At 34.6% G+C, this 24,473-nt stretch overlaps 1 protein-coding gene and 1 long non-coding RNA gene across 2 annotated transcripts; one reads left to right on the forward strand and one right to left on the reverse strand.

The window, feature by feature from the left end:
- Positions 1 to 1,516: 1,516 nt before the first annotated feature.
- Positions 1,517 to 23,300, forward strand: LOC137401625 (uncharacterized). Its single transcript, XM_068088063.1, has 8 exons — positions 1,517 to 1,633; positions 3,478 to 3,598; positions 5,413 to 5,471; positions 7,852 to 7,952; positions 8,713 to 8,798; positions 11,162 to 11,306; positions 22,718 to 22,830; positions 23,071 to 23,300. The coding sequence occupies exons 1-8, from the start codon at positions 1,517 to 1,519 to the stop codon at positions 23,214 to 23,216; spliced, it is 888 nt and encodes a 295-aa protein (XP_067944164.1). The 3' UTR covers positions 23,217 to 23,300.
- Positions 15,352 to 16,115, reverse strand: LOC137401405 (uncharacterized). Its single transcript, XR_010979330.1, has 3 exons — positions 16,036 to 16,115; positions 15,705 to 15,770; positions 15,352 to 15,411 (listed from the first exon to the last, which is right to left on the reverse strand). It is a non-coding gene; the product is annotated as an uncharacterized lncRNA (long non-coding RNA).
- Positions 23,301 to 24,473: the final 1,173 nt, after the last annotated feature.

Below are 24,473 nucleotides of genomic sequence, written 5' to 3' on the forward strand. Positions count from 1 at the left end.
TTTATCATAAAAGCTCTCAAATATTTGCTCCGCTCGTTTGGTCATGGAATTATACAATGTTTAGTTTAACTAGACAAAGTCCATTACTCCACACAAAGGGATTCAGCTTAATATTTTGTTGGACAATGGTTGTTTCTATCTCATACCTAATAATAGAGTAGTCAAATAGAGTATCATGCCGGTTGCATGGTACTCAGGCTATGCCAAATACAGCCAACACATTTCAAGCTCATTTGTTCACTTTCAGGTTTTTAAACCTATTCAGTGTTGAAATTGGATCAGCCATCAGATGCTCTTGTTTTCCAGAAACAAAGGAATTGTAAGCATAAGGAAGTTCCTCATGTAATAGTTGTTAACAACTCTAGTTTTCTCTATTAGCTTTACTATTCAAAATTCACAAACTTTAATTAAATCAATAACTTGGAAGTATTTGTCCATAGCAACTTCGAGACAATATTTGAGTTGTGGTAAAGTTCTATAGCATACTAAAATATTAACTTGGATTAATGAACTTTACATATTTCAATATCGTCTCAATATTTCAATAGAGGTTTTAAATATATGTACATATATGTGTGTGTATACATACCATAAAACCTCCAATTGAACGCTACGGCGCTCTATTTTTCAACCCATCTTGTATAGTGGAGCAGGGTTTAGAAGCTCATTCAGAGGTTCACCAGTTTGAGTGAAGCATAGTTCTATCCCACTGCCGTCACCATTGTAAAGGATTCAATGCAAGCTTCTACTCTTCTACACATATGAGAACCAGCCCCTTTGAGTTGAGAATAGGCGTGTATTTGAACAATAAATATAAATAGTTTACAGCTGAGGGTATGTTACAACAAAGCCCAGTCTTGTCTGAAAGTTTCAGATGAAGTGCATTGAGTGGGGTTTCATCTAGGCCTTTCATCCAAAAAGGCCTGCCCCTCTTGCTTAAGCACAAGCTTGTCCTTTTTTTCTGGCCGGTTTTCAGCGGGTTTGGCTCAGCTGTTGTCGGCTTCTTGGTTTGCTGGGCCGTGACATCAGTCACTAGATGTTTTTTCTAAGACCACGCCAAGTAGAGGGCTGGCCAGTCGTTGCCACATATATACAGTATATAAAAATTAACTTGAAATATTTTTATAACAATTGTTGTAACATAGTGAAAATAAAAACTTGAAATCAGTAGCTTATATCAAAGATGATGTGCTTATAAGTGGCTAAAAATGCCAACAGAGTTTATCTTATCTGATGATTGCTTGCAGCAACACAATGTACTAGCTGGTTATTTTTCTACTGCAGTGAACTTACCATGATAAAGTGCACTATGTTCATACATCGTAGGAAAACAGATTCTGCTTTGTAAATTCATTGCAGATCGCTGATTAGTTACCAATATTATGGGCTAGTCTGTATTTTATAAATATTTTGCTTTCTGTTGGTATTGTTATTTTTAGGCAAATTGCGTTGTGTTGATAATTGCACTCATCATTGATGACATTTTTGATGCAAACTTTTGTACATATGTCTGGCCATGTCCAAGTGTGATAAGAAAGAAGGTGACACACGACATGAACCAGTAGAATATCAATACGTCGTTGATGAGGCAGACAATATCCTCAGCACATGGAGGTACAACATCGAGAAAGAGGTATGTTATCTTGTGATGTATCCTACCTTGTAAGAAAGACCGGCAGAGGGGTACTTATTGTAGTAAATAGGTGTCATAAATAGAACTGCTATCTGAAACTGTAAGAGAATTTTCAAGTTAGCTAAAAACAGCTGCAAGCTTTAGCATAACTGACATCTTCATGTCACATTCAAAAACCAAAACAAGGGAATGTTTGCGAGCTAAACAAATACAGTAATACTTCAACTTACGAGTGCTCCAACGTACGAGAAACTTGAGATACGAGCCAGCTTTTAAGCAAGTTTTAGCACTAACAAATGAGCCATGTTTGAGATACGAGCACGTGAGTCAGTTGCCAAGTATGCCGGAGGTGCTTTATAAAAACATCATCACTCTGTATTTTTCAACTGCTCAGGTTATACTTTTGTACCACGTTTTTTCTGGTGCGATTTTCAGTGCAGAATTATGTGAATTAAAAGTACTCTGCGTTGACCAAAAGTTTGCCAGTAAAATGAAAGATAATGCAAAGAAAAAGCGAATGATAACAGTTGATATTAAACGGAAAAATATTGAAAAATATGCAAAATGTGTATGCGTGATTGAGCTAGCTCAGCAATATGACAGAAATACATCCACAATTATCAAACCGAAGGATTATATTCAGGGCATTTAGTTCGCAAAAGGGCTGGCCATAGTTTCTAAAGGGCGCAGCGATCCTCACGACCGCTGATGAAGAGACTGCTCAGGCATTGGATAAACAATTGGCCGGTGACAGCGTAACTGAAACGATGCTATATGAAAAGGCCGGTGCTATCTAGCAAAACTATAAAAATAGACATTCGGACAAGTTGGCTAGTGGTCGTGCATTAACCTTTTGTGACGACACCTGCGTTCGTCCTAATTGCAACATGTTGAAAGGGCGACAAAGGCAAACGTCTATAGATAGGATTATCTTAAAACGGCCGGCTAGTCGTGAAAACAAAACAAAGAAAAAATTAGCTAACCAGTGAGAAACTTCAAACTACAAACGCCGAAGAGATTTTAATTAAGTTAAGTTAAAAATGAAAGTTTGCTTTTAGGTTTGCTTCTACATTTGTCTTTTAAGACATTGATAAAATACAAATTTATCAAAGTCAACTGTTGTAATGAAGGATAACTTATATCTCTCTCTCTGGCAAATGCTAGCGTTAGCTACTATTGTATGTATTTAATTTTACATTTTAATTAATCAAATTTCCTTGCATTAGTTTTTAATTGTCGCTTTTTAAAAGCATTTGATAAATTAGGACAATAACCAACATGTTCTTTCTGTTACAATATCTTGTTTTGAGTGTTTTATTTGCATTTTTTAGAGTATGGAAACCAATCAATATATATTTAATGGTTTTATATATAAATAAATTGCACCAACATGTTAGTAAATGAACATACGAGCTCAGTCTCGGAACGCATTAAGCTCGTAAGTCGAAGTATGACTGTAGTAGAAATGCTGGTATAATCTAAACTTGAGACAGACAATAGCCGAAGATATTATTGAATACCTCTCTCTCTTTCTCTTTCCCTCTCTCCCTTTCCCCCCTCTCTCTCTTTTCCTCTCTCTCTCTCTCTCTCTCTCTCTCTTTTCCTCTCTCTCTCTTTCCCTCTCTCCCTCTCTCCCTCTCTCCCTCTCTCCCTCTCTCTCTCTCTCCCTCCTTCCCTCTCTCCCTCTCTCTCTCTTTCTCTCTCTCTCTCCTTCTCTCTCTATCTCTCGCTCTCTTTCTTTCTCTCTCTCTCTCTCTCTCTCTCTCTTTCTCTCTTTCTTTCTCTCTCTCTCAGCAATAATCACACTTTGTGCTGCAAGTTCATCTATTCCATGCTTGTTCTAGCTTGAAGAAATAAAGAATGAGAAACAGAGAAAGAAGGACAGTCTGATTGTAGAGGCAGCAATGGACTCAATAAACTCACAAACCAGCCTCATAGAGCGTATTCTCATGATTGAATATATCAGTAAGTCTGTTGGCTCTTTCCTCCGCATCCTGTTTGTTTATTCCACCTCACTGCGCTTGCTACCTCCATATTCTACCTCCCTACTCATGCTGCTTCTTTATTCCACCTCACTGCGCTTGCTACCTCCATATTCTACCTCCCTACTCATGCTGCTTCTTTATTCCACCTCACTGCGCTTGCTACCTCCATATTCTATCTCCCTACTCATCTTGCTTCTTTATTCCACCTCACTGCGCTTGCTACCTCCATATTCTACCTCCCTACTCATGCTGCTTCTTTATTCCACCTCACTGCGCTTGCTACCTCCATATTCTACCTCCCTACTCATGCTGCTTCTTTATTCCACCTCACTGCGCTTGCTACCTCCATATTCTATCTCCCTACTCATGCTGCTTCTTTATTCCACCTCACTGCGCTTGCTACCTCCATATTCTATCTCCCTACTCATCTTGCTTCTTTATTCCACCTCACTGCGCTTGCTACCTCCATATTCTACCTCCCTACTCATGCTGCTTCTTTATTCCACCTCACTGCGCTTGCTACCTCCATATTCTATCTCCCTACTAATGCTGCTTCTTTATTCCACCTCACTGTGCTTGCTACCTCCATATTCTACCTCCCTACACATCTTGCTTCTTTATTCCACCTCACTGTGCTTGCTACCTCCATATTCTACCTCCCTACTCATCTTGCTTCTTTATTTCACCTCACTGTGCTTACTACCTCCATATTCTACCTCCCTACTCATCTTGCTTCTTTATTCCACCTCACTGCGCTTACTACCTGCATATTCTACCTCCCTACTTATGCTGCTTCTTTATTCAACCTCACTGCGCTTGCTACCTCCATATTCTACCTCCCTACTCATGCTGCTTCTTTATTCCACCTCTCTGCGCCTGCTACCTCCATATTTTACCTCCCTACTCATCTTGCTTCTTTATTCCACCTCACTGTGCTTGCTACCTCCATATTCTACCTCCCTACTCATGCTGCTTCTTTATTCTACCTCACTGCGTTTGCTACCTCCATATTCTACCTCCCTACTCATCTTGCTTCTTTATTCCATCTACCTGTGCAGCTTAAAATTTTATTTTACAATATCTCCTTGTAAAGTCTGTTTCTGTATTCCTACCTACTTTACTTTCTACGGTATGCTTAATCTTTATTTTATACTAACCGAATGTCTGGCGTTGCACGGTAATTAAATGATAACTCACTGAAATTGAATAACTTACCTCGTAAGCTAGTTAGTAATATTTATTAAAACAATTGCCATGTTTGCAGTCGGTTTAATAATTAATTTGTTATGCGTAATGACCAATAGTGCTACTTAATAACCACAAGTGCTTTAAGCATGAGGATTTTTAGTTGAGTAACTTACCTTGTAAGCTAGTTAGTAAAATTTACTAAAACTAATGCCATGTTAGCAGACAGCTTAATAATCATTCCGTTTTGCCTTATGATCAATAGTGCTAGTTAATAACCCCAAGCTCTCTAAGTATCAGTATTTCAACCAATTTAATGAATATCTTGAATATTATTGATCTCTATGCAAAGTTGGATCACTAGTCTAATGGTTAAGTTAGCCACATCCAGATCTGAAAGTTCTGTGATCAAATCCAGTGCAATATGGATATTTCATTGCTAGAGTTTAATCGCTATAACTGGACACAAAGGTGAAAACAAAAAACAAACAAACACAGACTTATATATATAAGTTTCTGTATATATGCTGCCTTTTTAAAAGACTTCCTTAGACATATTGTCTCGTTATCACATGGAGTATCTCTTTCAAAGTCTAACATTTTTTATAGCCAAGGTGTTTGCTACCGGAACATCATTTGTTCCAGAGCCTGCGGTCAATTATTCAAAGGTAAGTACAGTCTGGATGCCCGAAGCTGCCTACATTACCATTACACAGTATATGATGTCTATGATCTGATTACCATGTGGTATATATTGCGATCTGAAAATTATTTATGTCCAAGGAATATGGCAGTTTGTTACTTGTTCATAAATTGAAGAGCATTTCCATATTACCTTGTGACCAGTGCTGTTTACAGCTCGCTAATATTATGAGTAGTAGCTCTCTAATAATGTTAGTAGTAGCTCTCTAATATTGTTAGTAGTATCTCTCTAATATTGTTAGTAGTAACTCTCAGATATTGTTAGCAGTATCTCTCTAATATTGTTAGTAGTATCTCTCTAATATTGTTAGTAGTAGCTCTCTAATATTGTTAGTAGTAGCTCTCTAATATTGTTAGTAGTAACTCTCTAATATTGTTAGTAGTAGCTCCATAATATTATTAGTAGTAGCTCTCTACTATTGTTAGTAGTAGCTCTCTAATATTGTTGGCAGTATCTCTCTAATATTGTTGGTGGTAGCTCTCTAATATTGTTAGTAGTAGCTCTCTAATATTGTTAGTAGTAGCTCTCTAATATTGTTAGTAGTACCTCTCTAATATTGTTAGTAGTAGCTCCATAATATTATTAGCAGTATATCTCTCTAATATTGTTGGTAGTAGCTCTCTACTATTGTTAGTAGTATCTCTCTAATATTGTTGGTGGTAGCTCTCTAATATTGTTAGTAGTAACTCTCTAATATTGTTAGTAGCAACTCTCTAATATTGTTAGTAGTATCTTTCTAATATTGTTAGTAGTAGCTCTCTAATATTGTTAGTAGTAACTCTCTAAAATTGTTAGTAGTAACTCTCTAATATTATTAGTAGTAACATTCTAATGTTGTTAGTCGTAGCTCTCTAATATTGTTAGTAATATCTCTCTAATATTGTTCGTAGCATCTCTCTAATATTGTTAGTAGTAGCTCTTTAATAATGTTAGTAGTAGGTCTCTAATATTGTTAGTAGTATCTCTCTAATATTGTTAGTAGTAGCTCTCTAATATTGTTAGTAGTATCTCTCTAATATTGTTAGTAGTACCTCTCTAATATTGTTAGTAGTATCTCTCTAATATTGTTAGTAGTAGCTCTCTAATATTGTTAGTAGTATCTCTCTAATATTGTTAGTAGTATCTCTCTAATATTGTTAGTAGTAGCTCTCTAATATTGTTAGTAATAGCTCTCTAATATTGTTAGTAGCAACTCTCTAAAATTATTAGTAGTAACTCTCTAATATTATTAGTAGTAACATTCTAATGTTGTTAGTCGTAGCTCTCTAATATTGTTAGTAATATCTCTCTAATATTGTTAGTAGTGTCTCTCTAATATTGTTAGTAGTAACTCTCTAATATTGTTAGTCGTCGCTTTCTAATATTGTTAGTAGTAACTCTCTAATATTGTTAGTAGTAGCTCTCTAATATTGTTAGTAGTACCTCTCTAATATTATTAGTACTATCTGACTAATATTGTTAGTAGTATCTCTCTAATATTGTTAGTAGTATCTCCGTAATATTGTTAGTAGTAGCTCTCCTGTATTGTTAGTAGTATCTCTCTAATATTATTAGTAGTAACTCTCCAACAAAGTCATGCATAAAGGTGACTTTCGAAGAAGCTTTTATAAGCCATTTTTTTATTTAGAATATCATTTGAAAGATACTTTGCCCTATATAACATTTGACCTAAATTCTTGGACATCAATTAAAATTTCAGTAATTCTGATACAATCTTTACTAGAACAGCTTATAAAACTTTGAAGATTTGCAATTCATTAACTTTCCATTGTCGACTGGCATTCTATGCCAAATTCAGTTAGAACATAACTCCATGCCACCATAACTATTCCTATATTCTCAGCCGTGCAGTAAACGTGAAGGATGCAAGTACAGTCGTCACCTTTAAAGCCTAGATAAGTTCATGTAAACCTTTTGGCTTCTGTATTTTTAAAGAAGGGTTTTGGATATAAAAAAAGACTCATAACTTCCATCATGTAACATGTAATCTAGCACAGGAGCAATACCAATACACATGATGTGACAAATGCTGCTCTGTTGGTTCAGCATTGGTAATATGTTTTTATCACCCTTCTTATGACTACACTCGCTACCAGCACTTAGGATTCTTCGGCAATGACCTCTAAAGGACACATTTGTAATTTCACTGCATTCAAAAGAGCCTATTCTCACCCTTTCAAACAAAAATTGAGAAAGACCATAGGTTATAGAAACGTGGTTTACATACGACATACTTCCACCCTCTTTAGTTAAAACTTGATAGGAGAAAATTTAATGCTAAAATTACTGCTAGATTAATCAATCTGTGTATTTTACAAGTTAGCTTTGCACATTCTTGTTCATAGGCAAATAACGAAGCTAAGGGGAGACCAAAAGATTTATCTATTTCCACAGAAGAGACGAGCCAGAAACTAGCTGACGAGATTGAGAAGCGGCTGAGGTTTGGGTTGATATCAATTTATTCTCGTTCGCTAATCTGCCATTGGTTCCTCTGCAGCCAATGGCAGTTACTCTTGCATTCAAATAAATGCATGATACAGGAGAGTTGCAGATAAATTGTATAGGAATTTCATAGAGTTATTAGATAAATTAGATAGAAGTACCATAGATGTATGTACTTACTGTACAGCATTTTGATATGTTGTATAAGGGTGTCATAGGAGTACTGCACACATTGTAGATATGTGGTATCTGAGTTTCATAAATGTATTGCACATTGTGTAGATATGTTGTATCTGAGTTTCATAGAGGTACTGCAGACTAAGTAGATTTGTTTTATATGATTTTCATAGAAGTATTACACGCTGTGTAAATATGCTGTAAATGATTTCATAGATGTACTGCACACTGTGTAGATATGTTGTAAATGAGTTTTATAGAGGTACTACTGACTATGTAGTAAGTAGTAAGATCAACCTGTTACTACCTATAGAGGTACTACTGACTATGTAGTAAGTAGTAAGATCAACCTGTTACTACCTATAGAGGTACTACTGACTATGTAGTAAGTAGTAAGATCAACCTGTTACTACCTATAGAGGTACTACTGACAATGTAGTAAGTAGTAATATCAACCTGTTACTACCCATAGAGGTACTACTGACTATGTAGTAAGTAGTAAGATCAACCTGTTGCTACCTATAGAGGCACTAGTGACTATGTAGTAAATAGTAATATCAACCTGTTACTACCTGTTATCTTTGCAGAGCATCTAAAGGTAAAAAAGAAAAGCGGATAAACAGCTCACGTGGAATGTCTAATCAAGCCATAGCACGATGTTCTTATGATTGTGGTGAGTGCTCGTCTACGGTTAAGGCATGCTCATCAGCTCCATTTGCAAAACTTAAACCTCTCATTATCAAAATTTTTGACGAAATTAATTTTTGCTAAAAAACTTTAAGTTTTATGTGGCTCAGTATTTTTGCTGTAAAACCTAGAATTTTTATCCTAAATTTTCAATCTAAAATTCTTTGTAATCAGCAGAGAATTTTGCACAATTATCAATGCATTTCAAGTATAAAAGCCACATTTAAAAGATTTTTCGGCATTGTTCAGTACAACCGACTGCAAAAACACACTATCATTTTGCAGTTTGACCAAAAGGTAGACCCGAACTCTCTAACCAAATATTATAAAACAGACTCGCAAACAAAGTGCCACTGTATAAGTACAAGTCTTAGTTTCATAAGGACAGTTGAACAGTGTCTATAGTGTACAAAGCAGTGGTTCCCAACTGGTGATCCATGGACCCCTAGGGGTCCACAGGAGGTTTTGAAGGGGTCCACAGGCTGGAGTCAGTATTGGTTTTTTTAGCTAGATATTTACAGCTATTTCTGTCATAGTGGCTGGTTGGATCAATGATATAAAACCCTAAAAGGATAAACGACGGCTATCATATGGGCTGGGTTTAATGCTCGAAGTCTGTTGGGATTGTACCAGCCTGGGTTTCTAGGCTAATGCAATTCCCGTGGGGTGGTCGCGTTGTCTTGTTAGGTTTTTAGGTCTAGACATTAATCAATTATGTGCGTCAATCGCTAGATAATACTTGATTTCCAGTTAGTAGTACAAAACAACACAACCTGTAACCAGCAAACACGTAATTCTCTCTTTCCCTCTTCATTTTCAGCAATATACTAAGTAAGATCAATGGAAAATAAAACATTTCAACTTACTTATTTTTACCAATTTTCAGATTGGTAGGGGTCTTAGTATATGCTTAAATTTAAATATAATTTACCCGAAATCACCCAAACAACGGCCTTTTTTCCCAAGTTTTCGATTAATATTTTTCCACCTATAATATAAAATGGCAAAGTTTTTTGTCATTGTCAAATGATTTGATCTGGCCAATAAGATGGGACAGCAGCAAAGCCGTGCACTTTAGTTTTCATACTCAAAATCTACATGTAAAACCAAATTTGGGTCATTGCACAATGGCAACTAATAATACCATGAATGCTTGTTAATGGCAGCTGACTGATCATAATTGTGACAATCTTTGGCAACTATATATATTTAACAACATAAGGAAACCAGCAGATCAGTAAAATAACAAAATATGTTTATGAAGATAAAACCATTGAAGAATTTTGGCCTTCCATGATTCATCCACAGCCAGCCAAACACGCCCTTCAAACTCTGCTCCCATTTGTGTCTACATACTTATGCGAGTCCGCTTTCTCCTCCATGGTTGTTCTCAAATGGAAACAACGAAACCGACTGGGACTTGAAGACGACATGCGGTGCACTTTGTCAACCATTTCCCCAAAGATTGAGAATTTGGTGAAAAACAAGAAGTATAATCTATCCCACTAACAAACTGAAAATTAACAGTCAAAGCAATTTAGTATAGCATTGCTTTATGTAAGTAAATAGAAACATGTCAAATCTATTGACTCTTATATTATTCTAATTTATAATGTTTGCCAATTTAAGATGCATTGTTAAAAACACCATATATTATGATGTTTATAAAGGGGTCCATGACTTTTAAATAAAGAGCTCAGGGGGTCCATGGCTCCAAGGTAGTTGGGAACCACTGGTCTAAAGTGTCCATCTTCTCATGCAATTTGGAGACTGCTATGACTGCAGTATAACCTGTGACATGTTGGGGTCACAAGTTATAGATTCTTATACAATGTTGTTGTTTGGACTTGAGTATAACCTTTGAACAGCAATATGCTTCATACAATGTAAGTTTGCATCCACTTATGAATTATGCCATGAATTTTGAGTAAAAGAACCAATCGCTTCGTTTTGCTTTGGCGAAATGATACCACAACATCCTAACTTTATTGTAGCGAAATCTCGATTAGCTCTGTTGGATCTGTTACCTCTACAACCTGTTATAAATGTTTGTACATAACTAATTCATTATAACAACTTACTATCAAAAAGAACAAGTTAGGCGAGTCAATTTAATGGCTTCCTGTAGCAAAAGAGATGAATGTTTATGGTTCAGACCTTGGAATCTTAAAGAGTTAAACTTTTTTTGGCACAGTAAACAAACACAGTGCAGTCTCTTGACTCGAACCATAACTCTTGTATTGGTTCAAAAGTTACGGTATTGTCTTCATCAATGTGCTTAGCTACTGACAGAATCTCAAGTCCACCCAGATGATGTGTCGATTGATGACTTTATGAGTTGCTTCATAGGCGGCGAAGAGTTACACATTAATCTGGTGGAGGGTGAAGTAGTAACTGTTGTTGCTGAAGATCCTGGTCACGGGTGGACTGAGGTAATAACTAGCCAGAAGAAGTCCGGCCTTGTTCCTACAGCATATTTGGACAGTTCAAGAAGGTACCTTTTTTGGCTGCCATTTTGCTAGATACGAGTCTACCTGCCACAAATCAAAAGATCATTTGATGTTTACAATAAGTTTTCTGTCAATCATCAGGCTGCTACCCGAAGCAGCTTGATGATTGACAGGAGAGGTCATAAAACTGACAGTAGCTGCAAAGATAAGTACAACTATTTTCCATAATTAGTAGTATATATATATACACATATACTGTAAAACCTCTAATTGAACGCCACCTCTAATTGAATGCCACCTCCATTTGATCGCCACTTTGACAATCTAGGATCTTTATGAACCCATAATATCAATTTATCAGTAGAAAAGTGTCCACAAAGTCGCATTAATAATGAATCGGTTACATCAATAACTATCAATTCTTGTTGTCTACTCCGAAACTTTTTGCTTCGTTCATTAAAACTTTCAAAGTCACACCATAGAAATAATTAACAACTGTCTCAGGCTAATAGTAGTTCCTGGTTTAATGCAGTCTTGATACTTTGAAGTGCATGTATAAAAAACGGTTACGAGGTTAGATGAATGACTAGTATTGACTATGTAATAGACTATGTTTAGCGAGCACAACTTTTATGCGTTGCATTAGTGCTAAACGCAACACGTAAAACCTTTGCTCTCGTAAAAATTGTTTGGATGCAAATATAAACTAGTTCAGCAGTGCAGAAGAAGAGTTGAGGTCAAAAGACATTGTGGAAGGTATTAGACAACCAAAAGATGTTCGTTCCATCGAAAGCAAAAATCAGAACTCGGCTATCCGAGCAAGCAATGCAAATATTTTCATTTTAAAAACATCAATTTTTTTCTGCATGTAATATAAGTGTGGTTCGCTTATGTCACTTGTTCACGGATATATATGTGTAGCATTTGATAGATTATCATTACATAACTTATAAATTTGCCGATTTGTAGCAAATTATTTGATAGCATATTTGTGGTAATCTGAACTTACAATTGATCGATGTCCGTAGCCCGTTTTCTATTGCACATAAAAAGCTAGTTTTGGCTGCAAACTGTAACAAACATATCAATGAATGCAATGAGGTTTTATGCAACATTGATAAATATAAATATAAGATAAGAAATATGTTTTCAAATTTAGAATGAAATAAAAGTTGAAAGCTCCAGAAAATCGCAAAGCAGTGCAAAGGCTATAATATCAACGCAGGTAAATTGCAAGCAATAGATATTAACTGGTAGAGATATTTTATGGTTTCTCAATGCATATTTATTAAGAGTCCTTTGACAGGTTGAAGGTAAGTTGGCAGATTAATTGCATCCAAAGGGTTAATATCGTTCCACCAGAAAGAGAGGGAAAAGTATAGGCGGCATTCACTTTGCCCGTCAAAGGGCTAAATTTATCTACCCAAAATTCTGACAAACCATTTGAAAAATACACCAGCCTCTATTTGAATGCTGCCTCCAATGGACTACCACTACAGAGGAAGGGTTGAAAATAGAGCGCCATGGCATTCAATTAGAGGTTTTACATATATAAATATATATAGATATATATATATATATATATATATAAATATATATAGATATATATATATATATATATGTACATATATATTTATCTATATATATCTATATATATATAGATATATATATATATATATACATGTATATATATATTAGCTGAATGCCTGGCATTGCGCTGGTAATAAAAAAGTCTTTAGGCAGAGAATTTATGTACAACATTTACCATTCCAACTTTTTAATTTCATATCATGAGAAAAGTGTTTGGGCAGCTCAAATAAATTAAGATAAAAATAAAACAACTGTAAAGATGTTCAAATGTGAAATAGTTAGTAAGTAATGGCTAGATAGTCTGTTTAACTACAATGACAAATGAATTGACACTGATACAATAAAATAAATAATACAAAACAAACTAAAAATCATGATAATGTTGAATTAATAATAACAATGATACATAGAAGCGCATGTATAAAAAGGTTACTGTTGCAACCGAAGCTATTTATCCAACTTTTGAATACCTGTACAACGATAATGGTACGTACCTCATAACGATACTACAGTACAAACGTAAAATGAGATTTCGGACTGTTTTGTCAAATGCGTTGTCCGACCAAATGAGGAGGGAATGTAGATGCAATTCCTACTCAAGATAATACAACAGTCTACGAGTGAAAGCTTTAAACTTAATATTTCTTAGCGATCGCCACGAGGAAGAACTGGAAACTGGAGGTGGTACTGTAATAGAATATTTAAAATTGAAGCATCACAGTTGAAAGTTAAAAAATTGGGTAATGAATTTTCAAATAGCCTTTAATCTTTTTTAAAAAGCAAAACAAACGCAAAAGGTAATATTAATTAATAATAAAAAGTGATTCTACATTTAATGATAAAGACACCATACATGCAGATAAAATAGCTAAGAATAATAAGAACGGCTTAACCTTGTTTTTAAGTGCACGAGTTTGCAAACTTACAGTTGCAATCTTCGTTAGTTCAAATCCTGTATGAAGTGCATTATTTGTTCATAAAACTTTATCGCTATAACAGACGACAAACTGATATTTATATAGATATAAGTAGTATAGTGAGAGCAGATCTACACACACTAGGCGGAGCTTAGGGAGCAGGAAGTGACATCACATCAGGATCTGTTTGATTGACAGTTGGGGGGCGGAGCTAGGCGGTGTTGAGTCATGGTGTGAGTCATGGCGAGCTGTGTGATTCATGGTGCGAGTAATGGTGTGAGTTGGTTGGTGACGTCGCGGTGGTGGTGTCGGTGGCCGAGTGGTGAGTCGGGCCGCGAGACGATTCGCGGTTGTATTTGGGATTATCGGATTTCGTTGGCGTCCGGTAGAGGTCGCTCTTCCGTGCCGTTTCGGGGATTGACGGAGAGCTCGGTGGCGACGGGTTGACGGACGGTGGCGGATGGATTTCGAGATCGTCGGAGCTTGTATGTATTTTCTTTTTTCCGATCCCGAATGAGAATGATGTGTTTGCGAACGAATATTCATTTTGATTGTAAACTTCATAAATTCTGAAATTATCCATCGCTGTTATGGTTCCACTACTTTTTTAAAGATAATGTATAAATTGATGAAGTATTATTAGTTAGTGTTGATTGTTACTGGAGCTTCTGAGGAGTCAACTTCCAATAGTATGAATATCGACATTATTTCTGAAAGAACTTCCCAATTGAATATGAAACAAAGAGAGTATAGAAGACCAACCAAGTCTAGATTGAACAGAACTACGTCATTACGAAGATCATCAAGAAAAAGTTCGGTAGTAAAGCGGTTATTCGAATCCAAGGAAAATTATATGGAAGGAGATGAGAAAATTACGTCACCTATTGCAACAGTTTTTAAAACCGAGGAAATGCAAGAACCATGGAAATGGATTGATCTAAAAGTTTTGGATATTCCAGCTTCGTTAGAAGTAATACAAGCAAATAAGTCTGAAGAAAATGACAATTGTGAGATTGCGTTGCAATTCTTCGTTGAACGTAAGGGAGAGCGTGTGGTATTATGTTCGATCATCGATCCTCAAAAGTATAACATTCCCTCATCATTTCAATGGTTGACACCAGCTCTCATGATATTGGATCGAAGTGAGATTTACATGAACTCTAAGTCTTCATCAGGATTAAAACTTTTCAGAATTGACGGAGCATGCAATCTGAAGGAATTCAGAGAGAAATTAAACAAAGATTATAAACTCTGTATATCAAGACAGTAATGAGTTAAGGAAATGATATTATGATTAAATTTTATATAGTTTATTTGATGATATATCATAGGGATTTAAACTTACTATCAATGGATATGTTATTGAATAAAAGTTTTGTATATAAAAATGCTAAAACATAATATAAAAAAGACTATTGAATTTCATTCAATCCCAATTTTCTTCTTCTTTCATTGTCGAATGAGAATGAACTGTCTACAATCAAAACATACATTATTTTTAGTGAGATATAGTAAAAGTAAGACATACAATCAGATTAGATCATTCATTCAAACTAAAAATCAAATATAATGTAATACTTACTGAAGAAGAAGAAGATCCATCCTTTTTCTGAATGGAATCTTCCTGTTGAGATACGGGAGCCTGCAATTGCAATGATTACAGTCAGGATGGATTACTATAACCTTGCTGAGATAGTAGACTCTACATTCACAATGGACTCCAACTTAAATTGTAAATTTCAATTGCATTAGTCATCGAATCATAGAATGATATGCAAGATGTAATGCAGACAAAATAGGATATGCAATCAGCTAGAGTAGGACATACAGACAATAAGAAAAACAAATATGTTACATCACATAGTCAGACTAGGACACACAGACAGAGGAGGATATTCAGTTAAAATAAAGAAATAAATATAATGTACTACTTACTGAAGATTCAAATTCATAAAGCCTTCTCCGAAAAGGACTATATTTAGTTCGGTGATGCCCAGGATCCTACAATTGCATTGATTATAGTCAGAGTAGAACATGCAGACAAATTAAAACACAGTCAGGTCTTACTTTGAATTTCAATTCCAACTCCTTTTGTTTTAAAGTGGAGTTATACAAAATATTAATTACTGTTTTCACAGATTGATACTCATTTTAACATTCCTACATACCAATTGGAGTGAATTTTGTTGAATGTATTTGATCTTTAGTTACATGTTTTATCATTATACAACGATATTAGACGAAATAAATATAATGTAATACTTACTTTTAAAGTCAATGTAACATCGAAGTTACGAAAGAACTCCTCTCTTTGCTGCTGCATGACCAATGATTTCTACAATAATTTCCAAAATTACTTTGTATAATTTAATTGTTTCATTTAAGCAAACCCTATAATTCGAAATATATTTAATATGTAGTTTATATTCTCAAGTTTCCTTTAATCAAAAATATAATTTAGTAAAATATTATAATGTAGTACTTACTTTCTTTTGAAGCTTGATCTTGAATCGAAAAGCCTTCTGTTTTTCAGGATCTACCTCTCTACCCCAAGGGCAGTAGCCCCATATCTCAACACACGTGTCGATGCATTTTGTCTGAGTTAGGAGTCTATCCACGTTTTTGTCTCGAGCACACATTGTAAACTATTATAAATAAAATGAGATGAAAAACTTATTCTTTCTCGTTGCTTATATAGTAAGCAGAATCAATATTATGATTGATTAAACTTGTGTAATTTATGATCACGAAATTGTAAAATCAGCTAAACAGATTTCGCGAAATTCAATTTCGCGAAAGTTGACTATATAATATATATAATATGTAGTTTCGCGAAATCCATTTTCGCGAAATTCACTTTTGCGAAATTCAATTTCGCGAAAGTTGACTATATAATATATAATGTGTAATTTCGCGAAAGTTGACTATATAATATATATAATGTGTAATTTCGCGAAATCCAATTTCGCGAAATTGAATTTTGCGAAAGTGAATTTCGCAAAATTACACATTATATATATTATATAGTCAACGAAAGTTGACTATATAATATATATAATGTGTAATTTCGCGAAATTCAATTTCGCGAAAGTTGACTATATAATATATATAATGTGTAATTTCGCGAAAGTTGACTATATAATATATATAATGTGTAATTTCGCGAAATTCAATTTCGCGAAATTACACATTATATATATTATATAGTCAACTTTCGCGAAATTGGATTTCGCGAAATTACATATTATATATATTATATAGTCAACTTTCGTGAAATTGAATTTCGCGAAATTCCACAATATATATATTATATAGTCAACTTTCGTTGACTATATAATATATATAATGTGTAATTTCGCGAAAGTTGACTATATAATAATGTAGTACTTTCGCGAAATTCAAGTTCGCGAAAGTTGACTATGTAATGTATAATATGTAATTTTCGCGAAATCCAATTTCGCGAAATTCACTTCGCGAAATTCGATTTCACGAAACTTGACTATATAATATATAATGTGTAATTTCGCGAATTCCAATTTCGCGAAATTCACTTTCGCGTTGATGTACAAGTGAGCCGTGATTTATAAATGTATATATAATAATAAAATGTGAGTAAGATAAAAGCTACTCAAGATAGAATAAACAAAGCTAGGATTGTGCTAGTCTATGTTAATATACAAGTGAGCAGTGATTATAATTGTATATAATAATAAAATGTGAGTAAGATAAAAGCTAGGGTTGTGCTTGTCCATGTTAATGTACAAGTGAGCAGTGATTATAAATGTATATATAATAATAAAATGTGAGTAAGATAAAAGTTACTGAAGATACAATAAACAGAGCTAGGATTGTGCTAGTCTATGTTAATATACAAGTGAGCAGTGATTATAATTGTATATAATAATAAAATGTGAGTAAGATAAAAGCTAGGGTTGTGCTAGTCCATGTTAATGTACAAGTGAGCAGTGATTATAAATGAATATATAATAATAAAATGTGAGTAAGATAAAAGCTACTGAAGATACAATAAACAACGCTAGGATTGTGCTAGTCTATGTTAATATACAAGTGAGCAGTGATTATAATTGTATATAATAATAAAATGTGAGTAAGATAAAAGCTAGGGTTGTGCTAGTCCATGTTAATGTACAAGTGAGCAGTGATTATAAATGTATATATAATAATAAAATGTGAGTAAGATAAAAGTTACTGAAGATACAATAAACAGAGCTAGGATTGTGCTAGTCTATGTTAATATACAAGTGAGCAGTGATTATAATTGTATATAATAATAAAATGTGAGTAAGATAAAAGCTAGGGTTGTGCTAGTCCATGTTAATGTACAAGTGAGCAGTGATTATAAATGTATATGTAATAATAAAATGTGAGTAAGATAAAAGCTACTGAAGATACAATAAAAAACGCTAGGATTGTGCTAGTCTATGTTAATATACAAGTGAGCAGTGATTATAATTGTATATAATAATAAAATGTGAGTAAGATAAAAGCTAGGGTTGTGCTAGTCCATGTTAATATACAAGTGAGCAGTGATTATAAATGAATATATAATAATAAAACGTGAGTAAGATAAAAGTTACTGAAGATACAATAAACAGAGCTAGGATTGTGCTAGTCTATGTTAATATACAAGTGAGCAGCGAATATAAATGAATATATAATAATAAAACGTGAGTAAGATAAAAGATACTGAAGATACAATAAACAAAGCTAGGATTGTGCTAGACCCTGTTGATGTACAAGTGAGCATGGATTATAAATGTATATATAATAAAATGTGAGTAAGATAAAAGCTACTGAAGATACAATAAACAAAGTTAGGATTGTGCTAGGCCATGTTAATATACAAGTGAGCAGTGATTATAAATGTATATATAATAATAAAATGTGAGTAAGATAAAATCTACTAAAGATACAATAAGCAAAACTAGGATTGTGCTAGGCCATGCTGATATACAAGTGAGCAATGATTATAAATGTATATATAATAAAATGTGAGTAAGATAAAAGCTACTGAAGATACAATAAACAAAGTTAGGATTGTGCTAGGCCATGTTAATATACAAGTGAGCAGTGATTATAAATGTATATATAATAATAAAATGTGAGTAAGATAAAATCTACTAAAGATACAATAAGCAAAACTAGGATTGTGCTAGGCCATGCTGATATACAAGTGAGCAATGATTATAAATGTATATATAATAATAAAATGTGAGTAAGATAAAAGCTACTGAAGATACAAACAAAGCTAGGATTGTACTAGTCCATGATGATATACAAGGGAGCAGTGATTATAAATATATATAATAATAAAATGTGAGTAAGATAAAAGCTACTGAAGATACAATAAACAAAAAACTAGGATTGTACTAGTCTATGTTGGTGTACAAGTGAGCAATGATTATAAATGTATATATTGATGGAAATGTTCAACAAAAAAAACAAACAAAAAAATTTTTTTTTTTTTATTGGTTACACCTGATTGGCAAAAAGGTTGTTTTATTGGAAACAATTCTTTCAACAACATGTGGAGATTACTGTCTTCTCTTTGCAATATTTTGGAGCAGAGGATGTTCAATAGAAGATTTTCTAACAGTTATGCTAAAAATTTCTGAAACAGATACACGAGATCATGTAGTTCGAAAAACTATACTAGATAGATATGATTGGAATGAAAAAAAATTAGTAAAAGTCTTAATAACGAAGAAAATGAAGGTGTTGACAATGTACATATTCAAGGAACTTCCCAAATTGTTAAATTACTAGAAGATCTGACATAAATTTTTTTTTCTATATTTTACAATTGAATATACATATATACTTTATATCGAAATAAAGTTGGTAACAAATACAACCGAATATTATTTACTTTTTGATATAAGTTTTATATATTGATATACTCACACTGAGTTGGAGCTATCCTCAAAATAATCCACATATTAATCCATGTATGCCCCTTTACTAGTTCATCATCTTCATCTATTTACTGGTCGAGAGACTGTTATGGAATGGTTAAGCCAAACCAAACAGGAGAATTCCATAGGTAAACCTAGGAAAACAATCAGGTCGAATGCCAAGGCGCTTGTCCACACAACAGCCCCTGAAAACAGCGACACTCAACGAACTTAATCGCGAGTAGCCGGCTAACAGAATTCTAGCTGAAGCATACAAGCCTTATGGTATCAACACTCGATCGACCCAAATTCTCAAATATAAGTAGGCATCAAGAGATGGTTAATGAGGCAGAATATTCCATCAGATTATGCAACGCTTATATAGTGAATTGAAGAATGATGGGTGTGTCCAAAGAAATTAATGAAGCGAAAATAGTAAACAGATTTTCGCGAAATTGAATTTCGCGAAAGTGAATTTTGCGAAATTGGATTTCGCGAAATTACACATTATATATATTATATAGTCAACTTTCGCAAAATTGAGTTTCGCGAAAGTGAATTTCGCGAAATTGGATTTCGCGAAATTGGATTTCGCGAAATTACACATTATATATATTATATAGTCAACTTTCGCGAAATTGAATTTCGCGAAAGTGAATTTCGCGAAATTGGATTTCGCGAAATTATACATTATATATATTATATAGTCAACTTTCGCGAAATTGAATTTCGCGAAAGTGAATTTCGCGAAATTCCATTTCGCAAAATTACACATTATATATATTATATAGTCATCTTTCGCGAAATTGAATTTCGCGAAATTGGATTTCGCGAAATTACACATTATATATATTATATAGTCAACTTTCGCGAAATTGAATCTCGCGATTTTCAATTTTGCGAAAAGTCTTCTGATATTATGGATGATGCAACTAAATTTATCAAAACTCATTAATCATTTGATGAGGAGAATTGTATATAACCAGCAGAATTTTACTAAAACGTTATCAATTGTTCATTCAAACTCGGAGAATTAACACACTACACAACTATGGAGGATAATACTCAATCTGGAGTGATAAAACCTGGATCGAATAGTTCAGTGAAGATGTCGAAAAAGAAAATGTCACCTGTAACTCTTTTTAACACGACTCCTCCTACGAAGAAGAAGAAATCCAACCAAATCGAAACGAATTTGGAGCAAAGGGCAAAAGATGTGGCAGACAAGTTAAGAACATTAAGTAAGGCTACTTTAATGGAAGCAAAATCACTGCAGAGAATGTCAGATCTTTCAATAGGATTGATTATGGAGGTGACAAAAACGGAAGAAGCTCATTCGATCCATGGAGCGTGCTGTATCATTCACTTCAACTATGTGGAAAATGGGATTAGTAAATCTACTGCTGTATTTGCTCCACAACGATTTCTGGATGGATCGCTGTCTTATCCAAGTATTATGGTATATCTTAGATTAAAACCTAAGAGTAATGGACAGGGAAGTTACCATGACTTAAGAAGAGTAACAGAAGGAACCTCAACTCCCTCGGACATGAAACGTACTCTAGCCAATCTGAGATCGAAGAGACTTGAAAAACTTATACAACATTTCGAGATTCGTCATCTCAAGGAGTTCAAAGCACCATCTATTTTCCACTATCACAATGTTGGAGCAAGTGAATACAAAGATGGTGAAGGCAATGTGGATGTGGTACCAACTGTAGCATTTTCAACCAAAGTTGATGGAGAGGAAGTTCAAGGAACTTTAACGATGCCTTCGAGATGTGCCCTTTCGTTGAAAGAAAATTATCCGGGTATCATTATATACAAGGGGCTAGTAACATCTCACAATACTCGCGAATACTACGATGTAGTAGTCATGGGACATGAAGAAGCAAGCAGATTTTACGAGAGTTCGGTACAATGCAAAAAGGATCCTGCTATCTCACTTATTTCCGATGACGATGAGTGATTGATGAACAACTCGATACAAACTTCGTTTTAAAGAATGTACATGAACATTTTCTTATATATATTCAATGTTTCATTTATACTATATTATCTTTATTCTGACTTATCTACTTGTACACTTCGTTTTAAAGAATGTACATGAACATTTTCTTATATATATTCAATGTTTCATTTATACTATATTATCTTTATTGTGACTTATCTACTTGTACATTTCATATATTTCAAGTTAAACATAAACTATTTTATTTTTATTGAAACGAAATGATGATGGAAATAATGAATAATACATATAAATATATCTTTTAAAGTGAATAATTTTGTAATAAAACTGATCTTTCATTCAACATATATAAAAAAACCGAAAATAAAAATCCTTAAAATTCTTAACCATTCAAGAGCTTCAACATTACAAAAACATCAAATCTTCAAAAAAAATAACTTTGTACATAAACACTTTCTCATATATATTCAACGTTCTCAAATATATAACATTCTCCACTTTGCACATAAACACTTTCTCATATATATTCCATGTTTCAAAAATATAACAATCTCCGGAAAATCAACCCCTCGGTGTCCCAGATATTAACCCCCTCACTCATCCGGTAGGTAATCTCTCGCTCTCCTCGATAATCCGCGAGATCCACTCCGGAAAACCATCCAGCCCTCGATGTCCCAGATATTCACCCCCACTATTCCACCGATAATCGGCGACGATTCGCCCGACTAATCCGCGACGATTCCCCCGACTAATCCCGCGATAATCCGCGTTTAATCGGATGACTCATCCCCCGCTAATCGGATGACTCAGCCACAGATAATCCGCCGATTACGCCAGGAGCGGATCCGTAACCCCTCGAATTCAACCCCCTACTCTACACCACAATTTCCCCCCAAACCCCAACATCTCATTCAACTCCACACAATTCAATCTACACCCCTAGCCAATTTAATTCACAACCCCCTTTTTCTATCCCCCCGCTGGATCCGTCACTTTTGTGTGTAGATCTGCTCTCTATATACTACTGATATATCTTAATGCTCAATGTCTCCATGGTTTAGGGTCCTTACACCATCTACACCAGCCACTCCTGCCACACCAGAGAGGGTGCTTGGTGCCAGCTGTGAGCCTCTCATCATCAGCATAAGATTTGCACTTTATGCATTCTCAGCACGTAAGTGAAAATAAACTAAGAACACAGGCAGTCAATTAACTATTTTGCCAAGATCATTTTTCAAAGCCTATTTTGTAGACTAGAGATAATAATGTGGATCTCATCGCGATAATCATCTCCTGTCTCATGATATATCATTACCAGATCTCATGCGGTTTTCTTACAACATTTGGGCTTTGAATTTATTACATGTAGTTTATTACTCCACATGACTCTCTAACAATAAAATTGGTTACACAGAAGACCGAGACACCTGCATCAACATGGGTGAAGCAGAAGAGATTCGGATTATACGAGAGGATGATGGGAGTGGATGGACTGAAGTTATTAACAGCAGTGGTGCTAGAGGGCATGTTCCTACTAGCTATTTGTCTAAATCAATGTGATTAACCATTCAGCAATTGCTGGAAATTTTAATTAAATTATAGACAGATAATCTTTTGTAGTTTTAATATTTTGTAATAATTTACAATACTATGAATCTCATGTATTTTTAATACTTCAATGCTAAATTCAGGTTGCATAAACTCAATTTTAACCTATCTATCCTTTTTTAAAGAATACTTATATCAGTTTTAAAACAATAAACACGTTGTTGAGCAATCAATTTCAAATATATTTGCAAAGCATAAAGTGTATTGGATCCACCGCAAAGCTTTTACTGCTCAACAATAAACCAACCACTTGTTCAAGAAGAAGGGTATATCTATATATATATTGCTCAAAGTATGTCCATCTGTCGTCTGTCTTCCGTCGTCGTAAGTGAATCTGTACACATTCCGGCTATAAATCTTAAAATCTTAGAATAAACAATCCATACCAAAGACGATTTGATCTCGGACCCCACCGTTTGGCAGTCCAATGCCATACCCATTAGGCCAACGAGATTGATAGGCTAGCTAAGCCATATATGTCCGATATTGGAGCAAATACCCAATGGCTTTGCGTACAATGCAGGGCCATAGCATAACGTCACGAGAAACTGGTGGCTCACATTATTAAGCATCCTCAAATTTTCCATTGGAAATGTGCCAGGCTATTAGCAAGCAACTCTTACTACTTTTCATTGTTTATAAGACAAAACATTTTTCTCATGATATGTAGTTCGAAAGTTAGAATGGTCAATGTTGCTATATGTTAAATACAAATCAATTTTTTGTCTAACGATGTTTCTATTACCCTGGCAATACCGGGTAGTACAGCTAGTATGTAAATATATTTATATGAATAAACATATCAAAAACAGTTGATGTGTGTGCAACAAAAAGCTGAATATAGTGAGGCATTCCCGCGCGCTGCTGGCTAACGATGACTGGCTTCTTATATACCATTTGGGACAGCTTAGACTCTATCTCACTCTGGAGGGCCAAATGGTCGTCTTTGGCCGGCCCGGCAGCTGGTCAGTCTCTTTGGTGTTGACTGGTCGTCACCTTGTCATCTCTTACGTGTGTGTGGCCACAGCAAATATCTATACCGGTGTCTCTCTAATAGTCTAGTAAGACCAGCCCAAGTTTTTTTCAGTCTGGTGTCCTGTAACACTCTCCTCTATTACAGTTTGTAGGGGTCTCTAAATCACTCGCTTAAGAGGCGATGAACTGGGACTTGAGTCGGTGCGTGAAACTCATTGTTTTGATACTGGAGCT

This window comes from Watersipora subatra, chromosome 8, assembly GCF_963576615.1.
Source record: "Watersipora subatra chromosome 8, tzWatSuba1.1, whole genome shotgun sequence".
NCBI lineage: Eukaryota > Metazoa > Bryozoa > Gymnolaemata > Cheilostomatida > Watersiporidae > Watersipora > Watersipora subatra.

Bases quoted from the DNA above. Each gene is read 5' to 3' on its own strand.
- LOC137401625 (XM_068088063.1), top strand. From the start codon at position 1,517: ATGTCCAAGTGTGATAAGAAAGAAGGTGACACACGACATGAACCAGTA. The intron at 5,472-7,851 runs GTAAGTACAGTC...TCTTGTTCATAG, and splicing joins CTGCGGTCAATTATTCAAAG to GCAAATAACGAAGCTAAGGG. The intron at 8,799-11,161 runs GTGAGTGCTCGT...GTTGCTTCATAG, and splicing joins ACGATGTTCTTATGATTGTG to GCGGCGAAGAGTTACACATT.